At 39.6% G+C, this 14,303-nt stretch overlaps 2 protein-coding genes across 2 annotated transcripts; both read right to left on the bottom strand.

Annotated features, from left to right (window-relative positions):
• Window positions 1–121: 121 nt before the first annotated feature.
• Window positions 122–3,514, bottom strand: paqr4b (progestin and adipoQ receptor family member IVb; the record flags this gene model as incomplete). Its single annotated transcript, XM_080048476.1, has 3 exons — window positions 122–555; window positions 1,667–1,885; window positions 3,346–3,514. 3 exons carry the CDS (start codon window positions 3,512–3,514, stop codon window positions 122–124), a joined length of 822 nt encoding a protein of 273 aa, XP_079904602.1.
• Window positions 3,515–4,424: 910 nt separating this feature from the next.
• Window positions 4,425–9,191, bottom strand: cmn (calymmin; the record flags this gene model as incomplete). Its single annotated transcript, XM_080048475.1, has 13 exons — window positions 4,425–4,429; window positions 4,534–4,590; window positions 4,875–5,195; window positions 5,724–5,792; window positions 5,884–5,928; window positions 6,022–6,093; window positions 6,487–6,558; window positions 6,667–6,738; window positions 6,911–6,958; window positions 8,620–8,676; window positions 8,764–8,829; window positions 8,964–9,032; window positions 9,125–9,191. 13 exons carry the CDS (start codon window positions 9,189–9,191, stop codon window positions 4,425–4,427), a joined length of 1,020 nt encoding a protein of 339 aa, XP_079904601.1.
• Window positions 9,192–14,303: the final 5,112 nt, after the last annotated feature.

Here is a 14,303-nt window from a genome sequence, read left to right as displayed (position 1 = left end):
TTTAGAACCAAAGTGCATTTTGAAACAACTTGCCTCATCTCTGTATACCGTACTGCTTCCTGCCTCTATGTCATACATTTAATTTCTATCAGCATTTAGCGTAGCATGTCAATGTTTGGCCTCACTCAGTAGGACACTGGTAGGTCTTAATCCAGGCTAAATCCTCCAGTGTACCCCAGTGCAGGTAAATAATTGAGCAAATAACCATGATGTGCATTATCTGGTGGCTGTTGCCCCAGTTGTCAAACCGGCCCGGGACAAAGCGCTCAGGGATCTGGATGATGTTGACCAGACCTCCCATCACAGCCAGAGTGTCCATGATGGCAAAGAGACGCAGGGAGTTTGGGCTGCCCACCCCGCTGCCATACACCCTGAATAGGAAGAGGCAGAAGCGGAACAGGCCCTGCCAGACGAAAGCTCGCAGGCGCAGGACGTTGGTATGCGCCGTGGTGGCACAGTAGATGCCGTAGGTGGACAGGAGGATGTATGCCAGCAAGGCAGTACGTCGTAGGGATGGGTAGCACAGGAGTGTGATGTGGATGATGGGAAGTGCCCCTGGTGACGAGAGAGAACGAATGGCCATGTAATACATCTAAGTTAGTTCTTATGTTTTAACCTAAAAGGTGGAGTCAGGGATTCCAGAGAAAGCTTGGACAATAGCATTGTTGTTAGTAACGTCACAAACATTGCCTGTAGCTGTTTGGTTGGAGTAGTGTTCCTGGTCTCGGTCCAACTCCCGTTGTATACATGGCCGTTTATGGAGCTTGGGTTGTATATAAACACCAGACGTCCGAGTACGGACATGTAGTGGGCGATGTAGAGATCTTCACTGATTTTGACAAAAAGTGACTTAAATTAGAATCACTGACTCCACATTTAAAAGTCTCAAGTGCAATTACAGTCATGCTACAACCCCTATAGGCAGCATAAAACATGAAAAGAAATAGTCACGTAAAAAATCACAATTAGTTATTTTTACACTTTTTTTTGTATGGATTAAATAAACAAGAAGGTGGTAGCCTAGACAGAAGCAGGCTATCTTATTTCCACCCTGTTTCCAGTCTTTAATGCTAAGTAAACCATCTCCAGGCTCCAGCTTTATATTAAACACATAGATATGAAAGTAGTGTTGGTTTTCTCATCTGAATCCAGGCAAGAATGAGCTTCTTTTTTCTCTCCAAAATGACAAAGGATTCCTTCAAGATTGCTTTTTCATGAGTAACATATTGAATTTGTTCAACATTTAACACCAGTTAGTCAGATATGAGACCTGACTTCTGAGCTCATAACATTTTGTGTTTGCAATTAATTTTTTTGTTTTTCTGTTAGCTCAAGATCGTTTAATAATAAAGTCATTATCATGAAAAAACTAGCATTTATTTATTCAAGATCAGAAGATAAATTAAAAATTAGGAACTCCAATAAAATGATAAGAGGAAACTACCTTTTTTTGATAATGGGTTAATTATTGCGTTCTCTTGAGATAATGCTAGTTTTTTGAGACAATAAGTAACAGGAGGAAGTGACCTTGTTTCATGAAAAAACAAGGATGAAATAGCGTTAAAGAATAATTGCAAGCACAGCTATAATTGGCTTCCATACTGAGCCAATCCAAGCATTCAGAGAGAAGACGACCTAACCGATTAGCATCATATCAGTGACCTACCCAGGGTGTTCACTAGACAGACCCCCAACATGTCCAGGGAGAGCAAGGTGTCGTATACGTGCTCTCCTCCAACATGGTTCATGAACACGTGGTAGACCACTGAGCCCACTGTGGGGCTGAGGCAGGCCAGGTAGTGCACCATGCAGATCCACATGCTGTCCACCTCCATCCAAGGGATACTGAAAGGCAGAAGCACCAAGAAAAGGAAAAAAGGGATTCCTAAGGTGAGCGGAGGATTGGGAGTTGAAAGGGAGAGGAGAGGATAGAATGAGAGAAATGAGTTGAAATTAAGTAAAGAAAAAAAAATTAAAAAATATTTGAAACCCACGCAGGAGCGGTCTATCTCTAGATATAGGCTAAATGATTACCCTTCAGTATTTGATTGTAGGAGACAGTTATTTCTCCAAATCTAATATCCATTATGTGTTTAGCGGCATGTGATGAGATATTAAATGTCCTCCCTTTACAGAAGCTACGGCGGCCTCCAACATTGCCTCAAGTCTTATTATCACAATATCAAGTGATGAGGTGAAAATATTTTAAGTTACTTATAGTTCTCCTTTGTCTTCCAACAAGTGAATTTCTGGCTATGAAAATGCATAAGGCCATTAAGTTTGTCTGGTCTGTGCTACTGTAGAACCATGGCGGAGCAACATGGCGGCACGTCGCGCTCCTATGTATAATAGGCACATTAGAGTTTAGTTTATAGTTAATAAAAAATATGTTTTATTTAAAACATACTTATGAATATTATATTCCATTTGTACCAAGTCAGTTCTAAAGAATCCCAATAAATTCTATAGTATAGAACTTATTGGTTCATTGTATGGAATCTATGCAATGAACCTTTAAGGTTTGCAGAGTTGATGCCAAGTTGAGGATGATCTGTTTTCAGAATGCGCATTATACCAATTTATGCAAAACAAAATGAGAAATGTAATGGTATGTGATTGGTTTGAAAGAAACAGCTGTTTTCTACAGACATAAGGAAACATGAGCGTTTGGGCTCTAAAGCCAATACCCTTTACTTGCCCTCAGTAAGAGTGTTAGCCTTAATGAACTTATGGGATAGCCAGAGAGAAAATGGAGCAGGAAGGAAGTTCAAGGCTGCATGGTTTTAGCTCATGCAGTTACATTTCCACCTTTGCTTGTCTTTGCATGGTTTACGTCATAGGTTAGAATTGGAGTCTTAACATAGCAAGCACATATTTAAATATGTTTACATACTGTAATACTGCAACTCATTGCAATCAATGCAAACAAGTTTATCTCAAGGATGCTTAACCCATAATTATACATAACTATTTTAGACGAAAAGTATCCTTTGACCCTAGTTAACAGCGGGATAGTTCCAGGTCACAGGTATTCCCAGGGCAGATTACAGCTAATACCCCATATCCTCATTACACGCCTCTGACAAGTTTGCTTGTAACGAGCCATAAGTGAGAGTAGGGGACATCTGTGACCAGTTTAGTTTGAATATCCCGTGTATGGTTTAAAGTGAGGAAAATTTGCCTTATGCATTTACCTGCAAAGATATGTCTCAATGGCTTAATCCTTTTAGATCATTAGTTGCCACTGAATATGTTTGACCTTTTTATGTTTAGTCCAGAATGACACCTACTGGAGGGAAACTGAGGGGGAAATAAGAGCAATGCACAGTTCATTTCTGCACCTACCATGGGAGTAAATGTTGCCCAGCTCATTGTGCAGGTAGAAGAGGCTCCTGAGGCAGTCGTGAGCTGTGGACACCGGCCGGTAACCAGTCAGGACGTACTTGTTGAACTGAAGGTGCGTTGGGGTCTTTGAGAAGTCCAACAGGTGCTGTCCTTTGTGAAGCAACCCCATCACGATTTCCTGCAGCCAACGCCCTCACATTTAGTCGCCAGTTCTTCACCATCTACATCCTAAACGAGGCCGCAAGCAGGATTCGGCAATCAGCATAGCTATGACCAAGACTAGCCAGAAATGCTGATACTTGAAACACCATCATTGGACTGTAATTCCAGGCGAGCAACCTGTTGAGCTGGCAAAGTGGCATGCTTTCAGTAGGACCAATCAGCAAAGGCGTCTTATCCCTAAGCTGGGGTAATCCATGCAAAAAGCCATGTGCTCTCCCACAGCTGCTCCTTGTCATTGTTCATAACTGAGTCACACCTTAACTTAATGCTGCATGTAGATATATATCCTTATTTCCTTAATTTAAGCGTGGACATATTACAACAATGAAAGAGATTCACTGGTGCTGATAATTCTATATGTGAATTGAAAATATAGAAACGCAAGTTAATAAGCGGAGCAATACATTTTCAGTGATGGTATTCATTGATGGTTTTATTAAATCAAATACTGTACAATCATAAACAGATGCTTGCAACAAGTAGTAAAAAACCCTTTCCCATGCTAAATAAATTAGACAGATTTTTTTTATTTTAGCAAAAACTGATTAGGTCAAAAACACTGACCATATGCAGCAGAAAGACCATTTCTCCAGCAATCAATTATTTGCATGTACAGTGAACAGTAACTGCAGGACAAAAAAAGAGGTAATGCGTTACGCATAGGCTACACAAATATACATAAACAGAAAAACTGACCAATAAAAAATTTTAAAAGATGTTTTATCTGCACAAACAAACACAAAACATATCAGGACTACTCAACAGGCAGAAGAAAATAAAAATAATATACAATTAGAAAACAATCTGCAAATATTATACAATGGAAGAAGAGATTATACTTGGCATTTGCGGCAAGATTAACCTGTGTGGAGACAACAAGGCAGTAGGAGGTGAGTAGGATGGCAGGCAAAAAGTTAAGCACTGAAAATATATATTTTTTTTAAAGATTGAGTCGTGTGCTCTTACCTTGATAGCCACTATTCCCAAAGAAGCCACTTAAGTCAAACCTGCCTTTCTTTGCTTCTGGAGACAAAGAATAGAAAGAATGCAACAGTTTTACAAAACAAGGTGCTACAAGTAACTTTCAGTTTGTGTTTCTACCACCCCCTTTGTACAAAAGCGGTAGTGTTTTAATACGCCAGCTGTTGCTCCTGGGTGAGCGTACCCATGACAAACTAAAAAGAAATAGCATTCTTTGCACTGATGGTCTCGTTTGCTGTTACATGTAATTTATGATCATCAGAATGTTCCTCATAGCACTTGTAAATTTGTTTGCTTTGGAGGTGCTGGTGGGCATATTGTGTTACCTTTGGACAGGCTAGGAGTTTCCCTGGACTTTCCCTGTTGGTGAAAATGCAGTTTGAGATGCTGCTGAATGTGTATCTGACGTGGCAGCTGCTGTTGAGGCAAGTCATCAGGTTGCTCTGGCACCCGAGCCACGCCCTGCATTTCTGTAGAAGGTGCGTAGTCAAAGGTGAGGCTTTCAGTGCTTGCGGGGTTGGGCAGGTCCTCTACATCCGTTCCAGGCACCACATCAGGGGTGAAGGCCGACTCTAGATGCAGATAGGATGGAGCGGAGGGGTAGGCGAAAGAGGGGCTGGGAGTGGCAGCTGCAGGAAATGCAACAACTAAGGAGGGAGAGCAGTAAATGGGGAAAATACAGGAACAAAATTAGGTGAATTGTGGACCAGTTTTTCTTTAATTGTCAATGCACTGTGTGCTCCCATGTTTTACCTTCTGGCTGCACTTGTCCATTTATATAGCCTTCATTTTCTGAAAGTGAAAAACAGTTAACGTTACCAAAATGCAATGGAGCCGCAAAAGACAAGCATGCAGAAATACACACTTTACCTACCGTATCTATCAATGGACTTCCCCTCGCCTTCGACTGCAATAGTTGGAGTCGGTGCCTCTCCATTCACTAACAAATCAGGAGTTAAAAAAACATGAAGCAAAGAGATATTTGGCTCAACAGTATATTCGTGGTGTGACTCTTTCTCTGACATACTGTAGGATTTTCCAGCTGAATCTGGCTCAATAGGCAGGGGCTCGTAAGGTACACCAGCTGTATCTGTTTAAGATATAAAGCATTCATTTGAAATGTCTTTATACATTTCTATCTGGTCTGATAATTAGAGGGAAAAATGACAAAATACCATATTCTCCAGCATATCTGCCTTCAGGTGCAGTTTCAAGTGGCTGTGACTGGTATTGTCCCTGATTTACTGTTGACAGATGGACGTGAGTCAAATCAGTAAACAAGCAGAGGAAGTGATTGATTGGGACAACAATAACAGATAAAAGGATGTACTGTACCATATTTCCCAGAGGCTTGTGGTGCAAAGGGAACTTCACTACCACCTTAGCAGTTGGTAAACACAGAGATGACAAATTAAACCAATAAAAATAAAAAAAATCATTAGGAGGTTAGCTGTGATGTTTGCTGAATCTCACCGTAAATGCCCGTTGATTTTCCATTCTGTCCAAGTCCAAGAGCTTCGGGCTGATACGATGACGCAGCAGGAGCTGAAGAAAAAATAGGAATGTATAAATAAATAAAAAAGAAATAACAAATTCATACAGGCTGTTGTCACACTGTTGTGAGTATGCCTGTCTACAAAACCTATGGTTTTGACTCAAATCTGAAGGGCAACATTTTTTATTACAATAAAAAATTCATAATTTATATTTTCATTGCCTGATCATTTAAAGATATCTTCGAAAACCAGGTATTTGCTTTCTTGCGTTTTGAGCTAGCCTCGAATTCGATTATCAATACCACAAGATCAATCAAACAAGACAGGTTAGCTGTTTCTCCCTTTTTCAAGCCTTATATTAGGTTTCTTGTACAATAAATATAAAGCTAAAGCCAGCAGCTAACTAACTAAGAATAGAGTATTTTTCCTTTACATTTTTTACCATATTGTCCAGTAGATACGGCCTCTGGGGCCAATCCAGCAGGTTGAGCTTGATATGGCATTCTTCCATAACCTGTAAAGGAAATTGAGAAAAATTTGGATAAAATAAAAAAAAGGTTAAGGTGTGAACTTTTACAGGACAATGACAAATCAAAGCAAGAGCTAACAGCTTATTATTCACCATATTTGCCAGCTATATTTCCGTTACTGCCGTGTCCAAGAGGCTGCCCATGAATGGGGAACCCACCGTATCCTGATCAGAGATGGAGGGAAAAAAGCATTAAATGGATGCTCATCAGAAGTATTTTCATATTCAAGTGTTGATTTTAGATTTCATTTAATTAGCCTATTAGTGTTTGTATTTCAAGTACTATAGTCAAAACACATATTACACAGCAAACTGCTTTTTGTCCCATCACACTGACCATAATTTCCGGGGGCAAGATCTCCTCCCATGCCGGCACCAAGACCACCTGCAGGGATTTTGAATCAATATTATCATACATATCTTAAGCTCTTTTGTTTGCTTGCATCAACATGACAGCATTAGTATATGCTTGCTTCCCACTTTAATACCATAACATACTATAACAATATTCATTGAACTGCACATTAATTCAACATGCAACATACAGTCCCCTCCATAAGTATCGGAACAGTGAGGCCAATTCCTTTATTTTTGCTTTAGACAGGAAACATTTGGGTTTGACACCAAAATATGAATATGGGACAATAGATCAACATTTCAGCTTTCATTTCCAGGTATTCACATCTGGATCTGATACACAACTGAGAAGATAGCATTATTTGTAAAGGAACACCACATTTTAAGGTGAGCAAAAGTATTGGAACAGATAGACTTAAAATAAATTAAAGTGAATATGACTTAATATTTTGTTGCAAAACCTTCACCTGCAATAACTGCATCAAGCCTGTGACCCATTGACATCACAAAACTTTTGAATCCTTCTTTTTTTATGCTTTTCCAGGCTTTCACCGCAGCCTTATTCAGTTGACGTTTGTTTACTCTCTTCAGTCTCCTCTTTAGCAGGTAACATGCATGCTCTATAGCAATTAAGTCTGGAGATTGACTTGACTAGTCTAAAACCTTCCATTTCTTGACCCTGATTAACTCCTTTGTTGTTTTTGCAGTGTTTTGGGTCATTATCTTGCTGCATTATGAAGGATCTTCCAATCAGTTTGGTTGCATCTTTCTTTAAATTGGCAGACAAAATGTTTGTGTAAACTTCTGAGTTCATTTAGCTGTTGCCATCATGTGTTACATCATCAATGAAGATTAATGAGCCCATCCGAGAAGAAGCCATGCAAGCCCAAGCCATGACATGTTTCACAGATGAGCTTGTATGCTTGGGGTCATGAGCAGATCCTTTCTTTCCCCAAACTTTAGCCTTTCCATCACTTTGGTAAAGGTTCATCTTGACAACAACACAGGAACACATGATGGCAGCAGCAAAATGAACTTAGAAGTCTACAGAAACATTCTGTCTGCCAATTTAAAGAAAGAATCAACCAAACTGATTGGAAGATCCTTCATCATGCAGCAAGGTAATGACCCAAAAAAAATGCAAAAACAACAAAGGAGTTAATCAGGGACAAGAAATGGAAGGTTTTAGACTGGCCAAGTCAATCTCCAGACTTAAACCCTATAGAGCATGCATTTTACCTGCTAAAGAGGAGACCGAAGGGTGTAACCCCCCAAAACAAACAGCAACTGAATGAGGCTGCGGTAAAGGCCTGGAAAAGCATCACAAAAGAAGAATGCAAAAGTTTTGTTATGTCAATGGGTCACAGGCTTGATGCAGTTATTGCAGGTGAAGGATTTGCAACAAAATATTAAGTCTTATTCACTTTAATGTACTTTAATACATTTCTGTTCCAATACTTTTGCTCACCTAAAAATGTGGTGTTCCTTTACAAATAATGCTATCTTCTCAGTTGTGTATCAGATCCAGATGTAAATACCTGGAAATGAAAGCTTAAATGTTGATCCATTGTCTCATATTCATATTTTGGTGTCAAACCCAAATGTTTCCAGTCTACAGCAAAAATAAAGGAATTGGCCTCACCGTTCCGATACTTATGGAGGGGACTGTACATAACTGCTTGTTTTTACCATATTTTCCAGTTGATTTTCTGTTAGCAGCAGGTCCGTATGGGCTTCCACCATATCCTGGATAGAAATTAGACAGTTAGGACACACATGGACTCATAAAACTGACCATGCATGCTCATATTGAATAGTGCAATAACAACATACCATAATTTCCTGCTCCGGGAGTGCCTGAACTGAGGGGATGTCCACCAAACTGCAACCCACCAATGCCTAAATTGAGGTGAACAATGGGTGACGAGAGTATAAAGTAAGTAGGCACATGATTAATTTCCAATTTAAACCCAAACCCCCTTTCCAAGCGACATTACAGTGTAGTGATAGAATACCACCCAACGAGCACTCACCATACTTTTTGCTCGACTTCTCTGCACCCATTCCCTGAGTCTGACCTGCATAAGGCAAGCTGCCCATTCCTGAAACATTGGAGACAATTTTGGTGTGTTGCATAAAAAAAAATATGTTTCTTGTATAAATAAAGATTTGCAAGAAATTAAGATATACATACCGCCAAACATGCTGCCTAATTTTCCATTTGGACCAAGTCCCGCATACTGGGGCTCAGATTGGCTCATTCCTGCACAAGTTCACAGGAAATGTTGGTGTATTTTGACTTATTGACCTATACACCTTGAGATGAATACCCTAATTTCATGTACAGTCACAGACAAAAGTGTTGGCACCCCTGGAATTCTGTCAGACAATGCACTGCTTCTTCCAGAAAAAGTTTGCAAGTACAAATATTTTGGCATTAATATGTTTATGTAATTTGTTTGCAATGAAAAAACAAACACAAAAGCGAATAGACAAAAAGCCAAATCGGATATAATTTATTTGGTAAAAGTCATCAATCGAACATGGTGGAGGTTCAAATATGTTTTGGGAATGCTTTGCTGCCTCTGGCACAGGACTCCTTGACTGTGTGCATGAAATCATGAAATCCAAGGACTATCAAATAATTTTGGAGAGCAATGTAAGGCCCAAGGTCAGAGAGATGGGTCTCCCTCATAGGTCATGGGTCTTCAAGCAGGACAATGACCCAAAGTATACTTCAAAAAGCACTCAGAAAGGATTTAAGAGAAAGTGCTGGATATTTCTGAAGTGAACAGAAATGAGTCCAGATCTGAATCCCATAGAACACCTGTGGGGAGATCTGAAAACAGCTGTTCGGAGGAGGCACCCTTCAAACCTGAGCGACCTGGAGCAGATGGCAAAGGAAGAATGGTCCAAAATTCCAGTGGAGAGGTGTAGAAAATGTATTGTTGGATACAGAAAGCGATTGCAGGTGCATTATCTGACAGAATTCCAGGGGTGCCAACACTTTTGTCCATGGCTGTATAGTATTAAGAACATGGCTGTTTCTGACATTACCTCCTCAGATTACTGAAGAGAATGCAAATACACTTAGAACCTGGACCATAATCTTACCGTCTAGTCCAACAGGAACCACTGGGGCTCCATTGTAAGGAGTCTGTTTGGCACCACCTGCAGAATCAACAGTAAATTGGACAATAATGGATTATTTTCATAGTTTTAGTCCCCATGTCTTGATAGGCTAATTGACCCTTATGTTATATTAATCTTTAACAGTACCCTCATCCACCATCAATATCATACCTGATATCTGACCATAAGCTGCTTGGCCAAGACCTGGAAAATAAGATAAATGTTGACACACACAAAACTAGCAAATGAGATTTTCTGAAATTAAATACAATTTCATATAAAAGGATACATACTTGCAGGTTCAGGTTGTACACCAGCACCATAGCCATTTCCATATCCTGCAAACAAATAACCATAAACTTCCTCAGTGCTCTGAAAAGATGAGCTAAAAGGCCTATAATAATATTCCAGATGTATGTAAACAGCAAAGCCTACCTTGTCTTGACTTGCCTGCCCTACCCAGACCTGCATTTCCAGAGAAACAAATGGAAGAATTTAAGTAAAGCTCACAATAGTTGTTAGTTGAATTTTAAAGACCATGTTAAAAGCTTATCCTTTTAAAATGCACCTCCATATGAATTTCCATTTCCATATCCAGCTCCTGGGTATGCTCCTTGTCCGTAACCTGGGGGCATACAGAACAATCATCACATTTGAAATTGTAACTAGTCCTATGTTTATATGAGTTAAATTGGTTTGACACTCACTAGGTTGCTGATGATTCCTTGCATAAGGATATCCAAATCCTGCACACATAATAACCAAAAGGTATTTTGAAAATCACATCTGAATCCTTGTAAACGAAAGAATACAAAAATGAAAGAGTCTCAACTGTGTGTTTATATTGACAGTAAATCTCACCAGCTCCATATCCATTGCCAACTCCAGGGACAGCGTAGGCTCCTGCTCCGTAACCTTTGGATAGACAAAACTTAAAATGAACCATTTATTGCTTGGCCTGAAGCAGAGATCATCATCCTCTTCCAAATGTCTCAGTAGATATTTTTAAATAGTTTGATGGTACATCAGAATAGGAAAAAAGGTCAAATGTTTATTCAGCTCATAAACAAATAAGCCACTATATCAGACTTTTTTTTACCTGGTTTGTTTCCCTGAGCTGCTCCTCCATTGGAATATACCCCTGCACTGGCACCATATCCTAAACAATGACATCGTATAACCGTGATCAGAGCTGCAGTTATTTCTCCTTCTACATAATTATCAAATCAGTCAATCGTTTATCATCTGCAAAATGCTTCACATGAACATCTAAAATGAATGAAGACTAGAGGAGATTTACCATTGGGTCTGGCACCAAATCCGTTTGGTACACCAGCTCCTGCTCCGTAACCTCAAAACAAATTAAAGAATCACAATGAAAAGGATAAACAATAAGTATTGTTGTATGTGTGATAAGACACTGTGTGATGTCATGAACAGAGATACTGGTGTACAAATACCTTTTGTGTTTGTGCCAGAGGATGCTCCAGCACCTGTATTATAACCTTAAATGACAAAACAATGTGTGCTCTAAGTTTTCATTAACTGCTCATCGGTGGGTTAACATTAAGTTTAACTTCCCTTCACCCTGGTGATCATACACATCATCGGTGTTAACATGTAATACTCTCAGTTTACCTGGTCTGGGTATTTTCATCCATTGTCCATTTGGTAGTCCTGATGGTCCACAGTCTAAAATGCCAATTAAACATGTTTACCGGCACAATACAAGCAGACTTTGTATTAGTGTAATGTTATAGGAATAAGGAGTTTATTGGGTGGAACCACACATACACACACAATCTTGTTTATGTATTTGGACTCATTAGATGCTATTATGTTCTAATAGATTAGGCAGACACTAATTACCAACAAATGAATCACTCTTTAATCATTAGTAAAATTTTAGCAATTGACATTTTAGCATCAGTAGTAACATTACAATAATGCTTTATTTAGAATGGCACTCTTTTTTTCAGGTATTCATTATCATGATCATTAAGACAAATACTGCATAAATGATGAGGTAATGATGGGGCTACATTAAAAGCTGAGCAATCACCAATGTTGTAAGAGACTGGAAGTTCAGCTCTCAGATTATCTGTTGTTCAAAGAAAAGAGAGAAATGTTATTTTACCAGGTTTGGCAGCTTTAGCTCCCTGTCCCTTGGAGTTTGCACCTTGTCCTCCGCTCTCTGAAAATCAAATGGACATGGTGATTGAATAGGGCTTTGTTGGAAATGTTCCAGGTACAACCTCTCCTTTAAGTGTTAAAATATCAATGGGTTACACTTTTGACATGCATTGAATGCATTAGTTAAAACGATTAGGATAATAAATATCAAGGGGCAGAATAACGCACTTACTTAGTGCATATATTTAAAAGTGATATAATCTTATACAACTCTTAGCAAGAAATTTACTTTACATATTTCCGGAAACGTTAATGTTAATGTAAACATCAGACATAAATAGGTAAAACATATAAGTAATGTAAACTATTATAACCATAAGCACCAGCTAAAAACACACCCAAATCAAGATTTAGTTTACCTGTTGTTTCTCCTGTAGGGAGACCTTTAACCCCATGCCTGTCAGGTCCCGCCTTAGGCTGACTTTTGAAGATTGCTTCTTCCGGTGCAATCTCTGGCACACCCACAGCCAGCGCTTCTTCAGGGGTGATGCTGCCTGTGCTTGTAGCTGCCACTGTTTCAGGAACAGCTTTGGTTTTCAGAGATGTGCTGCTCTCAGGGGCAGCGTCCGCTTCACCAGTGCTGTCCACCCCGAATACAACCTCTGCCAAAGCATCTGTTTGCTCAGGCAAAGCGCTTCCGGTCACATACCCTAGAGGTCATATAATATATTTGATCAGTATTACTTATACATATCATTTCCAAATCATTACCCCTAAGAACAATAACATGAAAAGCCTCCAGATTCTTCCAGTCCTTTTTCCTCAACATCTGAGTTAAAATGCATTAACAGAATGTGTATACATTCAAAGCATGAAATAGCAAAACCTCATGATATAAAGTTTGCCTTTTTTCTCCCAGGCATATATTTCTTTTGCTATCAATGAATCTGAAATGGAAATGTAATTCCATCAGCTATACACAGAAGTGAATTTCTCGCTGAGCAGAATTTAGTCAGATGATGTTTTCAAATGTTTAACACAAATATTGGTAATTGTTTACAGTAAAATGATCTAGTTCAGTGACATTCTGGCACTTTGTTGTACACCAGTGCAAAACATTCTGAATATAATGTAAAGTGTATACTGATGCTTACCAAGTTAACGTTATTCTGCTCACTGAAACCTGGCAACAACCCAATTCTTTTTTCTCCCTCAACCAAGCATTCCCCCTGGTTTCAGCTACATCCCACAACCCCGCCCCTCCCACCGTGGAGACGGCCTTGCAGTTATACACAGAATTTCTGGAACACAGAACTCCCCCTCCCCTCAGTATCATCCTACGAATATCTATAAAACATATCAAGCTGTGCCTATAAGAAGTGTAGACTTAAAACAGATAATGGGATGCTGGCATGTTTGTAATAATATATTTTTATAAAGTATAACTATATTGACATGCTTTTAAGACGTTAACTAACTATGAAGACCAGGCGAAATTGATCAGTGGTTTCATAGGCAACAAAGATTTTGTATATATATATATTTTATTTTTATTTTTTAAATACCAATAACATTAGCAATGAGGACTTATAGAATGTTTGTTTAATATAAAATATGTTCAGCGTGTGGTTCTATCTACTAATCGGTCTGTGCCTCTTAAGAGGAGCATTCACCTAGCGCAATGTCTATTCAAATGTCAGGTTGAGGGTACTTGCCTTGAGGAAGAACTGGTGCTGGGTCAGTCTGAGAAACCACTGTTGCCTCCTGAGCCGTAACCTGTGGGCCCAAGGGTGTGGGTTCAGGTTCAGGATTCTCTGGTGCTGGTGCAGGTTCTGGTGTAGCCTGAGGGATCTCTGCTGTCTGCTTGTAGCTTTTTCCCTGCGTCACAGGCGAGGGCATCTTTTGATATTTGCTTTGTGTCACCATGACAAGGATACCGCTCGTGGGCTCAGGAGTAACAGGTGCTGACCCTTGAGTAAATGCGTGATGAGGTGCAAGGCTCTCCTCTGGAGCTGCACTCGGCTGCTCTGGAAGGAGAACTGCGCCTTTTGGGCCCTTTCCATTGGACGCACCTGCACCCTTAATGCCTTTCCCATTTGGTATCATGC

This window comes from Ammodytes marinus (genome assembly GCF_949987685.1).
Source record: "Ammodytes marinus genome assembly, chromosome: 20".
Taxonomy (NCBI): Eukaryota; Metazoa; Chordata; class Actinopteri; order Uranoscopiformes; family Ammodytidae; genus Ammodytes; species Ammodytes marinus.
This window is presented reverse-complemented; position numbering and strand designations above follow the sequence as displayed.